Here is a 23,389-nt window from a genome sequence, read left to right as displayed (position 1 = left end):
AGATCTCAATTATTTAGTGCTTTGAAAATTTAAAAATAAAATGCTTTAAATCATTGGGTTGCAACTAAGCATATAAATATCTGTAAAATATTTTTCCCAATCATTTGCATTTTGGGTATCTAAACATCAAAAATAGAGTTAATTCTTAGTAGATCAGGTTCTTACATTCTGTAAGGACATTACATTACAGTATTTCAGTGAAACTTCACAGTTCTATGATATGAAAGAGGGAGCTTGTAGGAAAAGAGTTTGATATGGACTCTTTTGGAGACTGCCTATTTTTAGTGAGGCTCATTAGTGTGAGTTAGCTGTAAAATGTGTGTCTGGAGAGTTGAATGAATAGTTGAATGGGAGACTTTTAATTTTAACTTTTTGGAAGTTGATGAACACCTACTAAGAACAATAATTTTCTATATCTTTAATTAATACAAACCTGCCCCATCTGTTAACATCTAACCAGTGATTTCTTTTTTTTTTAAGTTAATTAATTTTTAAAATTTTTATTTATGTGTTTATTTCAGAATATTATGGGGGTACAAATGTTTTGATTACATAAATTGCTTTTGTACCACTTGAGTCAAAGTTATAAATGTGAGTCAAAGTTATAAACTTAGCATTGTTTCTAGTCAATGGCAATGAGATGAGAGTATTAGTTAAAACTGAGAATGTTAGTTTTTAAAACTATTTTCAGTTTTTAGATAAACCTCCATATGTTTTCCCTGGCTGTACTAATTTACATTCTCACCAACAGTGTAGAAGAGTTCACTTTTCTCCACATCCTCTCCATTTGTTATTTTTCATCCTTTTGATGATAGCCATTCTAACTGGGTGAGATCATATCTCACTGTGGTTTTGATTTGCATTTCGATAATGATTAGTGATACTGGAGTATTTTTTCATATATTTCTTGGCCATCTGTATGCCTTTTTAAAAGAACTTTCTGTTCAGATGCTTTGCCCATTTTTGAAACAAATAATTTGGGTCTCTTTTTTGCTGTTGAATTTTTTGTATATTCTGGATATTAGTCACTTTTTGATGAATAGTTTGCACATATTTTCTCCCATTCTATAGCATGTCTCTCAATTGCTTCTTTTGCTGTGAAGAAGCTTTCCAGTTTGATGTAGTTTCATTTGTCTATTTTTGTTTTTGTTGCCTGTGATTTTGAGGTCTTAACCATAAAATCTTTGTCTGCCCCTATGTCTTAAAGTGTTTCCCCTATGTTTTCTTATAGTAATTTTATAGTTTTGGGTCTTATATTTAAGTATTTAATCCATTTTGAGCTGATTTTTGTATGTAGTGAGAGATAAAGGTCTAGTTTCCAGCAATCCCACTATGCATATTTATCCAAGGGAAAAGAAATCAGTATATTGAAGAGATATCTGTATTCCCATGATTATTGCAGCACTATTCATAATAGTCAAGATATGGAATCAACTAAATGTCTATCAACAGATGAATGGATAAAGAAAATGTGATATATATATATGCACAATGGAATACTATTCAGGTATAAAAAAGAATGAAATCCTGTCATTCTTGGCAACATGGATGAGCCTGGAGGACATTATGTTAACTGAAATTAAGTTAGGCACAGAAAGATTAATACTGCATGTTTTCACACATATGTGGAGCTAAACAAAGGTGAGCTTACAGAAATAAAGAGTAGAATTGTGGTTATTAAAGTCTGGGAAGTGTAGCAGGGAGAGGAGGATAAGGAGAGGTGGGTTAACAGATACAAAATTACAGCTAGATAGGAGGAGTAAGTTCTAGCATTCTATAGCACTATAGGGTGACTATAGGTGCAATTTATTGTATATTTTCAAAAAGTTAGGAAAGAGGATTTTGAATATTCCCAACACAAAGAAATGATAAATGCTTAAGGTGAGGGATATGCTAATTACCATGATTTGATCATTGCACATTGTATACATGTGTAGGAACATTATTCTGTATCCTATAAATATGTATAATTATTGCATGTGAGCTATAAGTAAAACATAAAACAAGAGAAACCAGAATGATTGTTACCATCTGAATGACATATGAGCAAACAAGTATTTTATGTGCTAACCATCATCCCTTTCCACAATCATTGTTTTTAGAACTATTTCGTCATGATTTCATAGTTTAGTTCAATGGAACTAAATCATCTGTTTTAGAACTATAGGAAGAAAATTAGAAGGCAATTGGCAACTGGAAAAAATTTCAATGTATGTAATAGACAAATATTATTAATCACCTAAGAACTATGTTGCCATCATATATTTTGACCAAGTGATGTCCATGTTTTATATCAAATGTTAATTATAGGTATGAATGCTGCAAATAGCTTTGATTTTCTCCTAACTAGTCTTCTTAAAAGATTGAGATAGCTGTGGCAGAGTACATTGATGTAAAATTCATTCTGAAACTTGTTGAAAACTGGTTTACAGTTCTGAGGAAATATCTAAATTTGCCAATAGCTCTGTAGGATTAAGATTTATCTTTTAAAAAAGTGGGCTTTTTGATATTTCTTAGCTCTCAGCCAGTTTATACCTATGGAGTTCATTCTGGAAAGCTGTTGGGCAAGAAATAGGATCCACTGTTGGGCAGAATCTTAACATTTGCAGCAGCAAGAGGACTACTACTAGTTTTTCTTGCTTATAGGTGACTAATCAAATATTTTACAGTAATAGAGTTATTCTGCTGCAATAATTGGAAACTTTTAAGAGGCCTTGCCAGGGCTGTACCTGAGGGTGAAGGAGCTATGAACTGTCAATGTGGATTTGGACTTCTGAGTTAACAATTGCACAGCCTATATACTATAGGCCAAGGTAACCTTGGAAATGTACTTACTGCTTCTCCTAATATTTCATCCCAAAGCTGACCATTGGGAACTAAACATATTTAATGAGTTATTTTTTTTTAGTTAAAAAGTTGATTATAAAAGTTTTGTACTACATTTTTAAATTATTTCAGCTGATTTCCATTCTTAGCAATAACTTAATAGCTTTGACTATTTTTTTTAAATGCCTGGGGGTCTTTTTCAAACAAAGGGCTCAGATGTTAATGCTCACATTTCTGGGCAAAGCTGTTTTTGGCGTATTTACTATTGCCTGCTATACAATTGGGGGAAACTGATCTAAGTAGAGAGTATAAGTGGAGAGTGGGCAGACTTTAGGACTCTAGAGATAGTTATTAAAATTGAAGATGAGGCTTCATTCTCTCCTAATATGTAAGAGTTACCTGAGAGTAAGTGAATCAAAGTCCAAATAAATGTAAGGTTTATGAGACAGTGGTTTCCAATTGTTTCAATTATAAGAATTACTTATTAACCTGATAATAAATTTTGCTTTCAGTATCCATTAATTGATGAAATACATTACAGAAAATCTCAAAGAACTTGGTAACATTTTAAAGTAAATTTATGTAATTTATTCTTTATGGCTGATATATTATCTATAAATCCTTCACTGGATTCCTATGTCCTTTAGAATAAAATAAAACCTGTATCATAGCCTCCAAGGCCCTGTGTGACCTGTCCCATCCCATTCTTTCTTGCTCACTCTATGCTTCTGCCATATCGGCCTTTCTGATTCTTGAACAGATCAAGGTGATTTTAACCTCTGGAGCTTTGTCCTTGTTTTTTCTTCTACTTAGAATGCTTTCCCTCATCATCTTTGCAATTGAGAAGACAATGCAATGGTTGGATCTTATTGTCATGTAGTCTTTAGTTCAGAGAGGCCTTCCTGACCACTCAATATGAATTGGCCTTCCCCACTGCCACTTAGATGTTGTTAGCCTATTATATGGTAACCACAATATAGAATATCCTTTTATTAGGTTAGGAAAATTAATGAGGGTCTGTTTATTAGCAGTGAGTAATGCTGGCTCCCTTGTTTGAAAAGTAAGTATTTTCCTGTACTCACTCTAGAATTGCCCATATTTACCTAAGCTTGTGTAGAAAGACAATTTTTGTCAAATATTTTTTGCATCTATTCGGGAACATTTTCTGTGATAAGTAAATGGGGAAGTGGACTTTCCAATTTGTTTTTCTTTTCAGCAACGAGTTCTCGCTCTGTCACCCAGCCTGGGGTACAGTGGCACCATCAGAGCTCACTGCAGTCTTGAACTCCTGGGCTCAAGTGACTTTCTTGCCTCAGCCTCCCAAAGCACTGGGATTATTAGATGTGAGCTACTGTGCTCCACCCTTTGATTCATTTTTTTTAAATTGAAAGTTTGGGAGAACTATTGCTAATCCTGGCATTAAAATATCTGCGGATATTATGCCAACTCATGAAATTTTAAAGGAAAGAAAGGATTATCATGTTGGCTTAGAATTTATAAATTAAGTTACACTAAATTCTTAGTGTTGGAAAAATAATCTGTATCTAGAAATGTACTAGAGTCGGTTTGTACTGGCTTGTGTAAAATCTGCTTGTTAAATTTTAAGGAATTTTGCAAGCAGACTGACTTCACGTGAAAGCTTGAAATTGGCTATGGTGAAAGTATTTACAGCATGGAAATTGGCAAATGCTACAACCAGGGCTTCCTCCACTTCCCCTTACCCCTACCAGAAAGCCAGTTTACCAACATATCTTTATATATCAATAATATTTCAGAGGCTGACAATTCAGTGATGACAAAGCAATAGAGCTAGCTCAAAATAACTGAGTTACCTATATGGATGTTTGGATTTAAAAAACCCACAAATTTGGGGCATAGAAAAGAAAGGTTTTTAAAAATAGATTATTTGTACACAGAGACAGGAAGGATTGAAAAAAATTAAGATCTTTGTGTTTGTTTCTTACTCCTCCCCGATCAGGCTGCTGAATTCGTACAAAATATTGTTAAAATGTGTACTCTCGGTTAGGGCAGATAGCCACCTTCTGGTACTTGTGATATCAGCTTTCTCCAGCTCCCACACCAGTAATATAGGTCAACTCGTCTTATCTCATATGCAGCATCGCATAGTAAGTGTCTTAGACCATTTCTTCGGCGATAGAAAAAGATTCAAAGAAGAGTTTGATGGAGGCCCTGACTAATTGTAGTCCATAATGTTGAAGCAAGTAGAGACTAATGAGAGTTGACCTAAGCCTCAATGGAAAAGGATTTAAAGGAAAATCACATGATGAAGTGGGACTTTGAATATTACTCACTGATAAGAACATCTTTGAGTTGCACTACATAGAGGTACAAGAATTCTCTCTGGCTATGAGAACAGAGACATTATTTGTGATATTTCAGAAACAGAAATGTTATTTGACAACACATATATGAAGGGATAAATAAGACATAGGTCCTATATTGATTAGTTTGTTTTAAAGTGACACAAGGGTGTATATGAAAGCCTCCAGTTTGTTTTTTCAGAGACCTGAAATTAAATGTCCTCCATAATATGGAATTTGTGAAACAAGAACATCCTGCCATCCCATCCTCTCCCCTGCCCTCCCCCCAAACTCTGTGATAAACGCTTGGAAAATTTGGATAATTCTAAGGGATTGTGTTAGAGCTCATTGTTTCATCTTTTCTGATGTCTTCATAAAACAGGATAATAGTCCTGTTTATGAGAGGGAGAAAGTGACTTTCTTCAGACATCTTTGTATGGAGCTAATTATTTGCTTGGAAGAGGGCTTTATTTTTAATCTTGCTGAATTTCTAGGACCTAGATCTTTAATGGAGCACTATTAATATTTTCCAACAGATAACAGACCATCTGTATCTTAAACAAGTTTGTGTTCTGAGTTGATAACATCCAGTCATTATGATATTAGAAACTATGAATCTATTGGATGGCCCCACTCTCTGACACAAAATAATTTTTAGGAAAGAGACAATATAATACAATTTGACTAAAATTAATTTCCTGAAGATCGGGTAAGTCCAGGTATTTGAAAAAATAATCCTAGATCAATAGATCTTGGGAGTCAATATGAAGGTTTCACTGGTATTCTTGAGGTCAGGAGTGTTGAAGATATTAATAATACTGCAGTTAATACTACTAGAACCTTTATCTCCCACCATTTACTGAAAGTAACATTATATTCACCAGTCTTCACATATAAATCTGTTAGGTTGGTATTTCTTTACATACCATTTTATATGTGATAAAATGGAAATTTAGAAAATAAGACAACCCACTGAAAGTTTTGTAGGTGACAAGGCTGGGATTAGGACCCAAATCTATGTAATTTCAAAGCCTATTTTTTTGTGTTTCATTACACACATTTTCTTACCCTAAAATCAATTCTGCATCCTGCTTTTTCACTTAAAAATAGTATAAGAATTTCCTACATGCCATTAACACTCTTCATAAACATAACTGTAATCACAACATAATGGTTTATTCTACAAATATTCCTCATAGTAATAAATTTTCAATTGTTTTTATTTTTTATGTACATCTTTTTGTTCCTTAAAACCAAATCATTACAAAGCATAGTGTGTGAAGACAAGGCAAGTTAGACTGAAGTCAAGATGCAAAGAGAGCTAGGCAGGTCTCATTATTTCCCTGAAAGCCACTTGCTAAGCAAATGTGGCCAGCTTGTGTTTAATTTCTTTTTAATTAACACTTTTTTTTTTTTTTTTTTTTTTGAGACAGAGTCTCACTCTGTTGCCCAGGCTAGAGTGAGTGCCGTAGCGTCAGCCTAGCTCACAGCAACCTCAAACTCCTGAGCTCGAGCGATCCTCCTGTCTCAGCCTCCCGAGTAGCTGGGACTACAGGCATGCACCACCATGCCCGGCTAATTTTTTCTATATATATTTTTAGCTGTCCGTATAATTTCTTTCTATTTTTAGTAGAGATGGGGTCTCGCTCTTGCTCAGGCTGGTCTCGAACTCCTGAGCTCAAACGATCCGCCCACCTCGGCCTCCCAGAGTGCTAGGATTACAGGCGTGAGCCACCGCGCCCGGCCTAATTAACACTTTTAATATAAAATTTCAAATGTATTGTTTCTTCTTTATGTTGTTAAGGTCTTTGCTTTTGTCTTATCCCGTTTCTGACTTCTCTGAAGGTACTCTGATTCCTCGTCCTGGTAAAATATTTCTTAGTGTCCCTTCTACTGTGATTTTTGTATCCTTAGAAAGTCATTTGGAACTTTTTATCCCAGCAAATAAAATTACCACAGTCTTTTAAGTTCTGCAGGCCTTTTCCGTTAACCACTGAATCCCAACTACAGAATTTATAAATATCTTTTCTACTGACTACCTGTATTTAGTCCCATACCTAAATCATGTTGCATTTCAAACATCTTGTTTGATAGAGTTTTATCTGCCTGGTTACTTCAATTTAAGCTGCTTGAGGAAAGAAATAGTCTCTAAAGAAGCATGAGATGTGCATAAAGAACTGTCACATTTCTCCCAGTTGTTTCAAACAGCTAATTAGGAATCCAATTCTTACCTATTTTTATTCAGACTATTTTTTAAGCACCCAGATCATGACTGGCATCATAGTAGACACTGGGCATACAGTAGAGAACAAATTAAAAATGACCCCTGTCTATGTAGAGTGTAAAGTCTACTGGAAGAGCCACACGGGAAATAAGTAAACAAATTATGGGTTTTGTTTTTTCGTATAATTGAGCCTAGCACAATACATGCCTGATATACGTTTATAATACATAAACATAGTAAGAGTAGTGTTTGTACTAGAATTTTTTGTATTTTGTTCATATTTATTCTTTAACTCAATTGCAAACTTTAAAATGTTTGTCTAATGGTTTGTCTACAATCTTTGTGGTTAAAAAATCTAAAACAAAATGAACTTGTGTGATTTTGTTTATTGGTTTGTTAGTCACTTATTCATTAAATGATGTATTACTTAAAGAAAAATTTCTCAGTGCCTTTTCTGCTGTCATGGAACTACTTTATTCTCAAGTTTTTCAGAAAACCTGTTAGAAACTTGTTAGAAATGAATTTCTAACAAGAAAACGTGTTTATAGTGTGCCAGAGCACTGTACAGCTCTGCTAAACCTCACAAATTATGAACGAGCTTGTCAGATGTTCCAGTAAATCTCCCCTCTCTTGCATAGGTCCAAGGATCTTATAAAGGAAGCCATCCTTGACAATGACTTTATGAAGAACTTGGAGCTGTCCCAGATCCAGGAGATTGTGGATTGTATGTACCCGGTGGAGTATGGCAAAGACAGTTGCATCATCAAAGAAGGAGATGTGGGGTCACTGGTGTATGTCATGGAAGGTATGGTTTGTAACTCTAATCCTCTGACATTCAAATATTCCCTTTTCCTCTTATCATCCTGCACACAGATGGCACTGTATTACATGGAAAATTCTACTTTTCCTTCTTTAGTTGAGAAAGTTTGAAAAGAGGTGAAATACTGCTCAGGGATAGAGGTTGACTAATTATGTGAAGTGTTTGTGTTTAGAATATTAATATGAGAAGCCAATATGTTTTCAGATATGGGGAAAATGATAGTGTGAAAAAAAAAAAAAGAAAGAAATGCTATTTATTGCTCTGAATAAGACCAAACATGAGCAAGTAACTCTGGAAGCTCACAAAACTTCAAAGGAATCTCGAGATCATTGGAAGTATTTTTTTGGTCGGTTAATCTAAGTGTCTTCAACTCTACTCTTCACTTTTAATATATGACTAGTTTTCATGCTGTGATGCATCTGGAAGTCTGGAAGAAGAAAATATTTTCAGTGTTTGACGTGTATGACAGAAGCAGATCATGAAGTTTGGATGACATATTAGCTGCCTAATTAACAGGATGTGATAGCTTATTTTAGAAATCTTGCACAAATTAAGAGACTGCTTTGGAAAAAACTGAGGCATGCACTGTGTAAATATGTTTTATGCCTAGGTAAATTTTCCTACTGTTTATTTCTAACTTGGAATTTATAGCGGCACGTTTTCCTTTTGGGGGAAGAAAGAAGTCTGAAATAATGACTGAATCAGCTGAGAAGAAAGTGAGGTCAGAAATGTCTGTAATATAGGACAGTTGGTGTACAGAAATCACAGCTGGTTTGTGAGATGGTGATTAGTGTTTTACACAAAGCATTCATGATAGTGTCCTATAATTGTCAAGTTTGTAGATCATTAAAAAGAAAAGTGTATTTGGGAAAGTCAGTTAATTTCTCCAAGTTTCACCTACCCAATTTGTAAAAAAAGAAGATACTCTTTTCTTTCTGCCAGTGGTTGTCAACTGGTGATATATCTGTGCCCCAGAAGACATTTGGCAATATCTGGAGACATATTTGGTTGCCACAAGTGGGCTGGGGGTGAAGAAAGCTATTGCCTTCTAGCGAGTAAAGGCCAGGAATGCTGTTCAACAAGATAGTTTATAAGAACAAAGAATTATTTGGCCCAAAATGTCGTTAGTGCCAACATTGAAAAACCCTGCTTTCTGCCTTCTTTATTGGATTATCCTAAGTTAAAATTAATCTGTATAAATGTTTAAAGTACGAACTTTACAAAATAATAAGTATCATGATTTCTATTAAAGACTTGGCAACATATAAGAAATATTCTTTTTGCATTCATCATTCACCTTTTAATTTTTCTTTGTGGTCTTTTTGGATTTATATTAGGCATTACATTTTTAAGTGGTAATTTCTATCATTTTTTTCCTTTATAGTGTTCACCTTTTGTGTCAACAGTATAAAATTCTTCCCGAGGCCAAAAGGATATAAATATTCAGCTAGGCTTTCTTCTAGTAAAAACAAAACACAATAAACAATAATGCAGAAAATGTATACTTAGCAGAGAATTGTGAGGAAAAGAGATGAAATTATAGAGCAAGGATATATGTGGGTAGTGAGCAGAAAGGATGAGAAAATTGGAAGAAATATATAGAGGCCAAGAATAGAATATAAAATAGAGGCAACATGTTAAGAACTACTAACAATGAGAAACCATCTTTAAAGCATTTTTGAGGTTATATCAATGGCTTCAGATTTTTCAGATAAATTGGTAAGCATCTTTTTAAGAATATAGCTATTGTATAAAACAAGGTATACTTTTACTTCATCTGTTTTTAAATGCTAATTGGTATTTCATTTGTGAAACCAAAATTTTGAAAATGCATGGTTTCAGTTTTCCTTCATCTTGAATATTTCTTACAAAAATAGATTTCCAAGCAACCTTGTATATTTTTTTCTAAAACAAAATTGATTTACTCACATCATTCCTTTTTTCTAGGATTGACTGCAAGTTTTCTAGCTATATTTTAAAAAGCTTGGAGATAATAGTCAATACTTGTTGAATGTTTAGGATAATACCTAATACACAGAAAATGCTATTTGTAAACATGTTTTATGTATAATATTTATTTAATCCTCAAAACAACCCTGTTAGGTAAAGGCTAATATTTATTATCCCCTTTTATAGATGAGAAGACTAAAGCTTAATGAAGTTAAGTATTAATTTTCCCAGGTCTCCTGTCTAGTTTATAGTAGAGTTAGGATTTGTACTCAGTCAATCTGGATTCAGAGCTCAAGCTGTTAACTGTAGGGCTATGTATTAGTCAGGGTTCTCCAGAAAAAAATAAAACAAATAGGATGGGTATGTATACAGTGAGACATATTTATCGTAAGGGATTGACTTACATGATTATAGAAACTGGCAAGTCCAAAATCTACAGGGTAAGGCCAGCAGGTTGGAGATGCTGCAGTTTAAGTCTGAAAGCTGTCTGTTGGCAGAATCCCCTCTTCCTAGGGAAGAGGTCAATTTTTCTTCTATTAAGGCATCAAGTGATTGGATGAGTCCCACCTACATTGGTGGAGAATAAGTGGCTTTACTCAAAGTCTACTTATATAAACATTAATCTCATCTAAAAAACACCTTCACAAAAACATCTATAGGAGAATAACATTTGAACAAGTATCTGATATCATGGCCTAGACGAGTTGACACATAAAATTAACCATTACAAGTATACTCCTTGTCAACTTGGCACCCATACCCATCTCCTTAAACCATACTTAATCTCTAAATAAAGACAATAAGAAGATCATATTTCCACCTAAAATGATATAACTACCCTATATAAACAGAAAATGCACTGACCCTTTCCCCAGAAGATCCAAAGTTGATTCATCTCACTGATATCCCGTAACTTAAATACTATGATGTAAAGTTAACAATACTTAAATACGGTGCTATGAAGTCAATACATCTTATGCTACATGATCAGAGAGGGAAGAAAACAAAGATATTCTCTATATATTAAATATACACATATGCATATATATACACATGCAGAACTATCTCGTAATAAAAGAAGGAAGAAATACTTATGTCAGACTATATTGCTTCCCCAGGTAAAGGTAGGTACACTAATTTTTCCCCATTGCTTTAAGCTAATTTTAATAAATTTTATTCATCTTCTTCTTACTGCTAGATTGACTAAATAGCATGCCATCTTAATTATCCCTTTAAAAACAAGGTTCTAAATAATATATAAATATTCAGAGAAGCAGCTTTGCAATGATGTTGTTGATTGCCTTCAATTAAACTTAATAAAGTGACCATAATCTTATAAACTGATGCTGATATTTCCCCAAACAGTAATTCTAACCAGCTCCATGTAACTTTGGCTGATGGCTGTGCTAATATCCTTATGTCAAAATATTTTAAAATAGAAAAAACCTGTCATTTAAATTTTTGTAAGTTTTAATTGAGGAGATGTTTCATTGTATAATTAGTTTTTTATCAACACATTCAATCTTCTTAAAATTTAGATAGCAATGTTCTTGATATAGATGGATTCTTTTTCATCTGTGAACATTAATATTTATAAAGAGTATGCTATAGTAACAATGGATGAATAGACTATAAAGGATCTTTCACAAACTTGCTTACTATCATGACATTCAGCTAAACACCAAGGGAGATTATATGGAAAATCAGTTCAATTTTTCTTGTCTCTCTTTAGTGAAATGAAGTGCTCTTCATAAAAATGCTTGTTTAACATGTGCCTTCAGTAATTTGTTTTTTAGCCTGGGCAGTATTCCAAGTGTTATTGCATACCTAAATGCCAAAGTTTCTAATGGGTTTAACAAAAGAGAATAGTCATATGGTAAGACTTTACTAATTAGGACGACTGGGGAAAAATCGTCTGGGGGTAGTGTACATATATTATCATGTATTTTCAAGCAAAATGAGTTGTGCTGCTTTCAGATACTTATAATGCCTGCCTAGTAGAAGTTTCAGTTTCAAGTTTTGATCAGAATTGTTTGCAATTAGTTTCTTAAGGCAGCAGTGTAAGTAGATTAAGTTGCTTAAGGCTCTGTTTACATTTTAATTATGTTAAATTAAAATATAAATGACTCATAGAATACTTGAATACGGTTTTTCTTAAACAAAACATAAGTGACTCTTACAGAATACTTGATGACAATTTATTTTCTTAAACAAATAGACATTGGCTTTAGTTATGATGTAACATCTGTTCATACCCTTATACTCTTTTTCTCCTTTTCTATCATAAAGATAAACTTTAATCTAACTTTATCCAAAATAAAAAAAATCTCATTTAGAGACTTAGAATTGGTGATGTTTTATTCTTTGGGAATCTAATTTAATATTCTAGTTTGAAAATGTCTAATTTATAGCCATTGAAGTGGTTGGTTTGCTTAGAGATAATTAGTTTGACTCATTTTCTGTGATCTTTCATAATGGAAGTCGATTACATTTTATTTTTTTAAAAAATGGCAAGGGTTTGGTTAGTGTTCTTTTTTTTTTTTTTTTTTGAGACAGAGTCTCACTTTGTTGCCCGGGCTAGAGTGAGTGCCATGGCGTCAGCCTAGCTCACAGCAACCTCAAACTCCTGGGCTCAAGCGATCCTACTGCCTCAGCCTCCCGAGTAGCTGGGACTACAGGCACGCGCCACCATGCCTGGCTAATTTTTTCTATATATATTTTAGTTGTCCATATAATTTCTTTCTATTTTTAGTAGAGACAGGGTCTCGCTCTTGCTCAGGCTGGTCTCGAACTCCTGACCTTGAGCGATCCACCCGCCTCGGCCTCCCAGAGTGCTAGGATTACAGGCGTGAGCCACTGTGCCCGGCCTGGTTAGTGTTCTTTGACCATTAGTTATTTATTTTAAGTTAAACTTTTTAATGCAATCATCAATGTTTTCTTTGTGAGGTGTTTTCTTAATGATAATAATTTTTATTAAGTATTTATAAGCCAGGTACTTTTTAAGTATTAAATTTTTAATACTCATAATGACGTTAAGAGATAGGAATTATATTATTTACCTGTTAATAGATGGGGAAAATGATACCTGGAGAAGTTAAATAACTTAGGGAAAATCATGCAGTCAGTACATTACGATACAAATCTTTTTATTTTATTTTATTTTATTTTTATTTTTTGTTTATTTTTCAGCTCATTAAGGGGGTACAAAAGATCAGGCTATATACATTGCCCATGCCTCCCCATCCCCCCGAGTCTGAGCTTCAGTTGTGTCCATTCCCTAGACAGTGCACATCACACTCATCATGTAGGTGTTCACTCCTCCCCTCCCCCCACCCCATCCCCCCCAGTCAGCGATACAAATCTTAGCCATGGTTTTTCCATACCTAAGGAGTGTGCAGGGTTAACTTTTGAAATATAGATGAGAAGTATTGTAATTATATATTTATTATGTGCATCCTAGTTTGAGGAGCCCATAAAGACACACAACATTAAACCATAGGGTAAAAAATCATATGATTATTTGCAGGAAAAAAAAAAAAACTTAAACAGCAATAGTTCAAAAAGAAAACAATCCAAGATATTTCCTATAAATACTTCTTAGGCCTCTGCATCCTTTGAATATTGAACTGCTTACTGACCTCTCTATAAATCATCTAGAATCCATTCCTTTCCTCCTATTAGTTCTTTTTTTCTTACTGAGAGAACAGCTGTGATTTGGCTTCTTGGTCCAGTCTCCCCCTTGTACCTTGGAGGCCCTATTTTTCTCAATTGCATTGATTTTGTTTTTCTCACAGATTTTATTTATATTTTTTATTTTTTTAAGAAGAAACAATCTCCACTAACTCTAAGTCTGTGGTCCCTAAACCCTGAGTCCTGGACCAGTACTTATCCATGGCCTGTTAGGAACTGGGCCACACAGCAGGAGGTGAGCGGCAGGTGAGGGACCAAAGCTTCATCTGTATTTACATTTGCTCCCCATCGCTCTCATCACTGCCTGAACTCCGCCTCTTGTTAGATAAATGGCAGCATTAGATTCTCATAGGAGCATGTAAACTGCGTATGGTAGGGATCTAGGTTGTGTGCTCCTTATGAGAATCTAATGCCTGATGATCTGAGGTAGAGCTGGGGCTTTGATACTAGCGTTGGGGAGCAGCTGCAACTACGGATTATCATTAGCAGAGAGGTTTGACTGCACAGAGACTGCACATAATAAATCAATTGCTTGCAGACTCATATCAAAACTCCATCAGTGAGTGGCAATTGACAATTAAGCTGCATGTGGTGGCTGGCTTTATAGTGGCAAGTTAGTTGATGTACTTCAATTGTACACCTGGTGGCAGGCTGTAAGTCAGAATCTGACACTTATTTTAGCCCACAAATGGTCCACCCATTATTTTATTTACTACTTCCATCTGCACCTCTTTCCCACACTGCACACTTGTCTCAGTCACAGTTTTGGTAAGCCCACAAGCTAACCCTAGCAAAGATCAGTAAAAAACAAATGTTGGAGAGCTTTTTGAAAAGGGAGAAAGACCCAATGATGAGGCAGCAGAAGACTCTAAAACTGCCAACAAAATGAAAGCTGCATTTAAAAGAAAATACCAAGAGTCCTACTTAAATTACAGGTTCATTGCAACAGGTGATTCACATTCTCCAAGCCCATATGATATGTAGTGACCAGCTATCCCATGAAGCCATGAAACCTTCAGACTGCTTCACCACATGGAGACCAAGCACCCGGTGTTAAATGACAAGCCTTTGGAGTTTTTCAAAAGAATAAAATGTGAACTCATAGCACAGAAGCAGTTATTGAAGGCCACCACTTCATCAAATGTGTCTGTGCTGACAGCATCATTCTTAGTGGCTTCCCGCATTGCTAAAGCTAAGAAGCCCTTTACTATTGATGCAGAATTGATCCTGCCTCATGGTAAGGACATTGATGGTAAGGATGTGAACTGTTAGGAGAGGCTGCAGTTCAAAAGGTGGCACATGTTCCTCTTTCGGGTAGCAACATAACTAGATGAATTGATGAAATAGCAGAAGATTTTGAGGCACAATTGTTAGAAAGGATTAATGAGTCACGTGGTACACAATCCAGGTTGATCAGTCTACCAATGTTGACAACAAAGCAACAATGCCTGTTTTAGTGCAACATATTTTTTAGGGGGATGGGCATGAGGATATGTTATGTGCACTTTTGTTTCAAACCAGCGCCACAGCTGCAGAACTATTCAAGTCGTTGAATGATTACATATCAGGAAAACTGAATTGGTCATTTTGTGTCAGTATATGCATGGACAGAGCAGCTGCTGTGACTGGACAGCTTTCTGGTTTCACTGCTCCGGTCAAGTAGGTCACTTGTGGATATGAGTCTACGCACTGTGTCATCCATAGAGAAATGCTGGCTAGCTGAAAATGTCACCTGAACTAAACAACTCTTTGCAGGATGTGATTAAAATCATCAACCACATTAAAGTACATGCCCTTAACTCATGTCTGTTCACGCAGCTCTGTGTGAACGTATTTCAGACAATGGACACAGAGCACACACGTCTTCTCTTATCCACAGAAGTGAGATGGTTTTCTAGAGATAGATCGCTGGCCAGAGTTTTTGAGTTACAAGAACTGCTCCAGAGATTTCTTTTACAAAAACACTCACCCCTGACAGCACATTTCAGTGACACAGAATGGGTCACAAAACTTGCTTAGTTGTGTGACATATTCAGCCTGCTCGATGAACTCAGTCTATCACTTCATGGGAGAACAACTGTGTTCAAATTAGCAGATAAAGTGGCTGCATTAAAAACCAAACTGGAATTATAGGGGCAAGGAGTGAACATTGGGATTTTTGACATGTTTCAAAAATTAGTGGAAATTTTGAAAGTAGACTGAGCCAGGGCCACCTTTCTGCTGGTGCATGATCACCTATATCAGCTTTTTTAAAAGAGTTTGAGCATTACTTCCCAACCACAGAAGACCCCCAAACTGGGAAGGAATGGGTCTGTGACCCATTTGTGAATAAGCCAGGTGAATCGACTTTGTCCGTGGTAGAAGAGGATCAACTGCTTGAGATCAGAAATGACAGTGGCCTTAAAAACATGTTTGAGACAACTTAAAATCTCCATACGTTCTGGATTAAAGTCAAGGCGGAATATCCTGAGATTGCCACAAAAGCACTGAAAAGCCTGTTTTCATTTCCAACATCCCATCTTTGTGAAGCAGGGTTTTCTGCAGTGACAGCACCCAAAATGAGATTACGAAGCTGACTGGACATAAGCAACACACTCTGGGTGTCATTGTCTCCCATCACCCCCAGATGGGACTGTCTAGTTGCAGGGAAACAAGCTCAGGGCTCCTGCTGATTCTGCATTATGGTGAGTTGTATAATTATTATATACTACAATGTAATAATAATAGAGATAAAGTGCACAATAAATGTAATGTGCTTGAATCATACTGAAACCCCTATCCCTCCACCACCCCTGGTCCACTGAAAACTTGTTTTCCATGAAACCAGTGTCAAAAAGGTTGGGGACCACTGCTCTAAGTGATATGTGATTATTCACATCAACTTTCAAGGACTAGCCTCACGTTTCTGTTGTTATTGAACTGAGACTTCACTTTTATCTTATGTAGACTGGTCATCTGCTTTCTTTTCCATCGAGTTGGTTGATACCGTGTGGTCTGCCTGTTATGCTGATGTTCAACACTATTTATTATTAAGTGGAGGTGAATCATGCTAGCCACCATCGACAGTAAACTTATACAACTTAAAATGGCAAGTTCTATTTCCCCCTCAAAACATTTTTACTGTTTTTATATAATTAAATGATGTAGTGAACACTGACACTCAAAGAGGGATTTTATATAAAATTGAACATTAATAAGGAGCCTGTCTATGTCAGTTGGCGTTCAAAATACTACCCGAGAGTTTGAGGGAATTGAATGCATTTTCATATGAATTAATTCTCAGTGAATTTAACATGAGAAACAGAACAATTTATTCTCTAAAATGAGGTGTTGCCTTTTTGCCTTTGAGTTTTTCATGTTAATCCCCAAACTATCTTTGGAACAGTTGAAATACTACTGTACTTAAAGTTATTCTTACAATTCCTTTACAGGACCAAACTTATAATGTTAATGTTAAAGAGCAAACTTATGCACTGCTTGCATAAAAACATAACAAAACATCTATTTATAAAAGGTTATCGTAAATATGGAGAACCTTGAAGTATTAACTATGAATATTAAAATATACTTAATTTACAGACTATGGCAGATGGGAACTGAGATATTTAGATGGCACGTGGGGTATCGTGTTCATTTTGGAGTGCCAAGCTTCAAATAGGACTTTAATATACTTGAGCAAGTTCAGGAAGCATACCATATATTTAAAAGAATTGACAATATTCCATCTACAGTTGGACTATTGAGGGGGAAAGGCTAAGCGTTTTTAAATGCTGGGAACACTGTCACACAGGGGAAAAGGGGAGGATTATTCTGCATGAATCTAGATGACCAATGAAGAAATGCCAGTTAGAGGGAAGTCTAAATTGGGCCAGCTTGAGAATCAATATTCTACTAATTAAAATGGCCCAAAAGTGAAATGAGCAGCCCGTTGTGATGGCAAGGGCCCTATCTCGTGAGGCATTCTAGCTGTGACTATAGAGCATCAGCCTGGAGAGATTTCGTGTGGGTGGAATAGGGATTCCTTGTGGCTGAACCATATATGACACATCTCCTGTCCCTTCCCCAAACTCCAAGATTCTGAGTCTGTGGGTCGGTGGACTAATGTTCTGCAAGTTAGCTTCCAAGAACCCAGCCCTCAAAAGGTTTCCTCCTGAAAATCCTGTCCGATATTGATGTACATATTTAGTTTTGAATGTTTTTGTACTTTATATAAATCTAATAATTCTGCACATATTTTTCTGCCTCTTAAGTTTTTTGTTCAATATTGTGTTCTGTTGTATAGCCCAATTTACTTATCCTTTCTGCTGTTGATGGTGTTTGAGTTGCTTCCAGTTATTTTGCTTTCCAAAGCAGTGCTTGTGTAAACAGTGTTACTTGTGTATCCTGATAACCATTTTCAGTAATTTCTCAAGTGTTGATATCTAGAAGTGGAATTCCTATAGTCACACAGTATGTGAATCTTCAAATTTGTTAAATAATACCAAATTCCTTTCCTAAGTGGTTTACTTAATTATATCTAGTTGTAATTTATGCCTAAGTTTTCTGATTGTTCTTCTTATTTCAGACAATTTATATTGACAAACATTTACCAATATAATCTGACAGTTGCGTCCCATGAAATGGTGTCCCGTGATTTTAATTTGTATCGCCTGCATACTAATGAGGTTGTGGGCTGCTTGTGTTTTTAGCTGTGAAACGTCTGTGGTAGTCCTCTGCCTGTTTCTCTGTTGCTTGGTTAACTTTACACACCTTGGAATGTAATCCTTACCAGTTACATACATTGCAAATATCTTCTCCCATCTATATCTTATATTTTTACTCCTTTGTAATATCTTCTAGTGAACAGAATTTGTTAATTTTAATCTAGTCAAGTATATGTTCATCAATCTTCTTCTTGGTTTGTACTTCTTGTGTCTTTGTAAGAAATACCGGAGAGCAGTATTTTTCCTGCCTATGTATGTGTGTATGTGTACGTGTGTGTCCATGAAGGCATGTGTATAAATTAGGTACGTGAAATATTATATATAAAAGAAAATCTCCATATTTATAATCAAAGGATAGTTGTTCTTTTCAAAGTAGGAAGCTGGAAAAGCCACATATTTTTGTTTCTATGTTCTTTTCTTTTCAATATATTTCAAGAATCCTTTATAAATTGTCGTTAGGGACAATAAACATGCTTTCGAATATACTGGATAATAGCAATTTATGTTTTCTGTGAGAGTGGATTTTATATTTGGAAATAATCACAACTTATTGAGTGACAGATTTGATGAATGGGGGTAGGTGATTAGGCTGGGTAAAACAGGGTGTTTTATTTGGCTAAAATATAAAAGGATGTGTGTGTGTGTATATATATATTAGAAAGTCATGGTATTTGTTGTACAATTCAAGAAGAGTTAACCAAATGTTTTGTTCTACAGCATCATTATTGAAAAACTGACATATTTTAAAGAGTAATATTCTTAATACTCATTCGATTACTAAGTCACTAAGTCCTTGTGTGATTTTGTAAAATGTAGCCTTATGTTGTAGTTCTACTGATGTATAGCTCTCCATTTTCTTTCTAAATTATTACTGATGAAATTGAATTTATTATATTAGGAAAGAGAATAGTATAGCTTTTTTTTCCTATGGAAGACACCTGAAAGCTTAAATATTAATAATTGAAAATTACTTACTTGTTTTTTTGAGGTGATAGAAAGGCCATTGATTTTTTCAAATAATCAATCTGACATTAATATGAGAGATCGTGGGTCATTTTAAAAAGTACACATATTTTTCCCTCTTACCGTTACTTCCAACAGTTATTGATTTTATTTTTATGCCAAATCATTTTGCTAGAATATCTATCTCTCCAGTCTTCATTTTGACAGAATGACAAATTTAAAGGTTTAAAAAAGTATTTTTGGTGAAAATTAAAAGCAAAAATAGCATACCTGAAAAAGTGGAAAGAAAATGTGCCTTCTTGACAGTAGTGTAATAAGACATTGATTTCTTGCTAATGGGGTAGAATTTACTTCACCCATCCTTACATGAAAACTGTTGAGTAGTTTGTATGCTGAACATTCAACAGGATTCTGCAATTGTTGTGGGTTCATTTGAAAAACACATAGATGTATTTCTTCCGGGACTTTAACAAGATTTCCAATGATTTCTGTGGGGGGTTGGATAGACTAATGTTTTTAATATCCATTTCTCTAATGAGAAAGCCTTGAACGGTTAGTAATTGTTTTGGCGCACTCTGGAAGGGCAGGACAGATAGGAGCTACTTCCCAGCAGCAAAGCTTCATGGTGTGACTACCATGGCAACAGCCTGCCCCACCCCCACCACAGAGACCATCATCAGAATTGGTCTCTGAACTTCTTATTGGAATTCTCCCATGACTCTGCATTTAAGAAACACAGGCTGTAATTGCACATAGTTTATGTGAATTTAACTAGTGCAGATTTGGAAGGCTGCAGTCTGAATCTGATCTTTGTATTTAGGCCCTTCCATAAACTCCTTTTTGATAAAATGAAAATGTTTTTGTACTAAGTCTCCATAAGTAGTACAGAGAAATTTAGAATTATGGTAGAAGACTTAAAATAGTATTAAAATAAATCTGAGGAATTCACATTTTATGCATATTTAAAAATATAAAGGAATTATTACTGAGCAAAGTTATAAATAATGATTTATATAATATCATTTTTTTTTCTGCCTAATCTGCCCAACTTTACTGAAGTGGATTGCTTTCTGTGTATCACAAAATGAACTTATAGTTATTCATAAGAATATATGGAAGCAAATGCTTTTAAAACCAAACAGAATATTTACTTTCTATTTGCTGTTTGCTGTCTTGTGTAACTTAACAAAAGTTACACTGTACATTTTTCAACATCAAAGCTAATTCAGGTACTCAGGTACTTTGTTTATTTATTAATGGCAAAGCCATATTAGGTAAAGTGAAGGTGGCCAAACTTTTATGAAAGATGGTTTTCTGTTTCACAAATATATAATGGTGTATTTATAGAGGAAGACTAAACTTTTCCACAGAATCACAAATTATACTCAATGTTTTTAAATTTTCTTTCAAAAATTGAGCATGCTTCTTTAAAACATCTTTTATTCCCCACTGATGAAAAGGGGATGAGCATTTGTTTCCTGTAGAGTTTAATTAACAGCCTTTTGTAATAACTTTCACTGAAAGCCATTCACATACTCATCAATGAATTGTTCTTTCATTTTTATGGCTAGAAGAACATAATTCATTGTTACATTTTACACTTGGTTCATGTTTACAGAGCATAATTGTACATTATTCTTCTAATACATTGCATTTTATATTGTTTTACAATAGTTACTGTCTTCAGCAACATTCTGAATATAGATTTCACTATACTCAGTGATAGTACACACCCTCAAATTAAGGCCATTAAAAAACAAAATTGTAATTTTTTTGCTTTAGTATTGTCAATGCAAAGATTTTTATTGACTTGCTCTGTTGAAAGGGTACTTATGCAAATATTTATACTTTATGCCCATTTATGTATATATGGATTTACATAAAATTATCTTTACCCTGAGTTCATGTTATATTTCAGGTGATAGGTGCTGATATGTCACATAAAGGATACTATCAATGATTAAATTCAAATTTGTAAGAAAAACAGAAGATAATAATAATCATAAATACTGACTAAAAGCCTCTCAATTGAAATAAAAATTAGTCTGCAAAGAAAAAACAGTTTATATTTTTGAGCATCATTTTGCATACTGTCCTCTTCAAAGAAAATTAAGATAACTTGCATGGAAAGTCTTGAAATTCTTTTTCATCTAATCCTGTGAATTTATTTATTACATCAATTCTAGAGTTCAAAGGCACATGAAATAGGAAAAAATATTTTGGAAAAGTTTTTTTTTTTTTTTTTTTTTTTTTGCCTACCAGGTTACATATATTCAAAGCAACCATTAATAAACTACCATGCTTTCCTTCCCTTTTATATGGTGTGTTTCTATGCAGTAGAAAGGGTGTTAGAAATAAAGCAGAGATGGATTTAACAGAGTGTAGTCCATGGATATCTGAAATTCTTCATATAATCCTCAACAGTGGAGAATAGCAAAGAAATTATTTCATGAACTTCTTTTTGTAATATAATTTCTTTATTATTCTTTGTTAGGGCTTATGTATTAATTCATTTGGTTATTTATTCATTCCTGCATTCAAGAAATAGCTACTCAATGCTGATTATGTCTCAGTGGACACTGAGGATATAACAGTGAACAAGATATTCACAGTCCCTTCTTTCCTAGGGCTTATATTCTGGTGCTGGTGGTAAGAAAAAAAGACAAAAAAAGAGTATGGAAATGAGCAAAATATTTTCAGGTAATAAGTGCTATGAGTAAATGAAATATAACAGAGTGATGAAAGAGAATCATGGAGGTGAGTCTGGCAACGATGGTGTGGGTGGGGGAAGGTTTCTCTGGAAAGGTAGCCTTTGAGTTGAAACCTGAATGACAAGAAGGAGCCAGATCAACAAAAGTGTGGATAGAGGATTCCAGATGAAGAAAACAGCATACAGTGTAAAGGCTGTAAGGCAGGGAAAAGCTTGGCATGTTAAAAGAGATGGAAAACGTAAGGTGAGGTTGGAGCGGTTGGCAGAGGCAAGGTCACATGGAGTACCCTGTAAGTCATTTCCTTTTTTATCCTGAGAGATTTAGAGAGCATCGGAGGAGTTTAGGTTGAGATGGGACTTGATCTAATTTATGTTTTAGGAGTAGAAAAATGGATTGCCCTAATAAATCACAGATTGTAAAACATGGGTGGTGGAGTGGTGGTGGACATAGAGATGCCAACTGGGAGGGTATAGCAGTGATCCAAGCAAAATATGATGGTGGCTTGGGCCGAGATGGCAGTGTGGGAGATGAAGGAAGTGTGGTGTAATTTGGCAGCACGTGGCTTAGATACGAGCATGAGGGAAAGAGAAATTAGGAATGCCTTGTATGTTTTTAGGTAAATAATTGAGTGGCATTGCCATTTTCTGAGATGATTTCATGTGTGAGAGGGTAAGTCAAGAGTTCTGTTCTGACACTGAGAAGTTAAGATGCCTGTTAGACATCTTAAGTAGGTGACAGTCAGTGGACATGCCTATCTGAAAGCTCAGTACAGAAGTCAGAGTGCAGAGACAGAAGTGTTCTGTTGACTAACCCAGGCATAGATGGAAGACTGGTGAACATAGTTCTCCTGTAATTAAAGTAGTTGTTTTAGATGCAGCAGATTAAATGGTTAAATTTGAAATTTCATAGATGCAAATATTCATAAATTTTTAAAAATTTTTCATGAGGAAACCTTTGCAGTAAACTGAAAATTCCTTCCTATTTTATGCAAACTAATATACCTGAACAACAGTTCTCAGAGGGTGGTCTGGGTACCCTTTTAGGGGGTTCTTGAGGTCAGAAGTATTTTCATAATGCTAACATGGTGCGTGATACAGGAGCAGATTGGATCCAGAAGCAGAGAATACAGCTGCCTTCTATTAAGCCAGATATCAAGTAGATTTCCCCAAAGTGTAAAACAA

At 34.9% G+C, this 23,389-nt stretch overlaps 1 protein-coding gene across 2 annotated transcripts in view; it reads left to right on the top strand.

The window, feature by feature from the left end:
- The window catches only part of PRKG1 (protein kinase cGMP-dependent 1), a 1,171,371-nt gene that overhangs the window by 139,333 nt on the left and 1,008,649 nt on the right, over positions 1-23,389 (top strand). For both annotated transcript variants that reach the window (XM_069461138.1, XM_069461137.1), the window contains exon 2: positions 8,010-8,176. In XM_069461138.1, coding sequence (XP_069317239.1) covers positions 8,010-8,176 — 167 coding nt within the window. The remainder of the gene's footprint in view (positions 1-8,009; positions 8,177-23,389) is intronic.

This window comes from Eulemur rufifrons, chromosome 28 (genome assembly GCF_041146395.1).
Source record: "Eulemur rufifrons isolate Redbay chromosome 28, OSU_ERuf_1, whole genome shotgun sequence".
Taxonomy (NCBI): Eukaryota; Metazoa; Chordata; class Mammalia; order Primates; family Lemuridae; genus Eulemur; species Eulemur rufifrons.
Note: the sequence above shows the minus strand (reverse complement) of the source record. Positions and strands in the feature narration are given on the sequence as shown.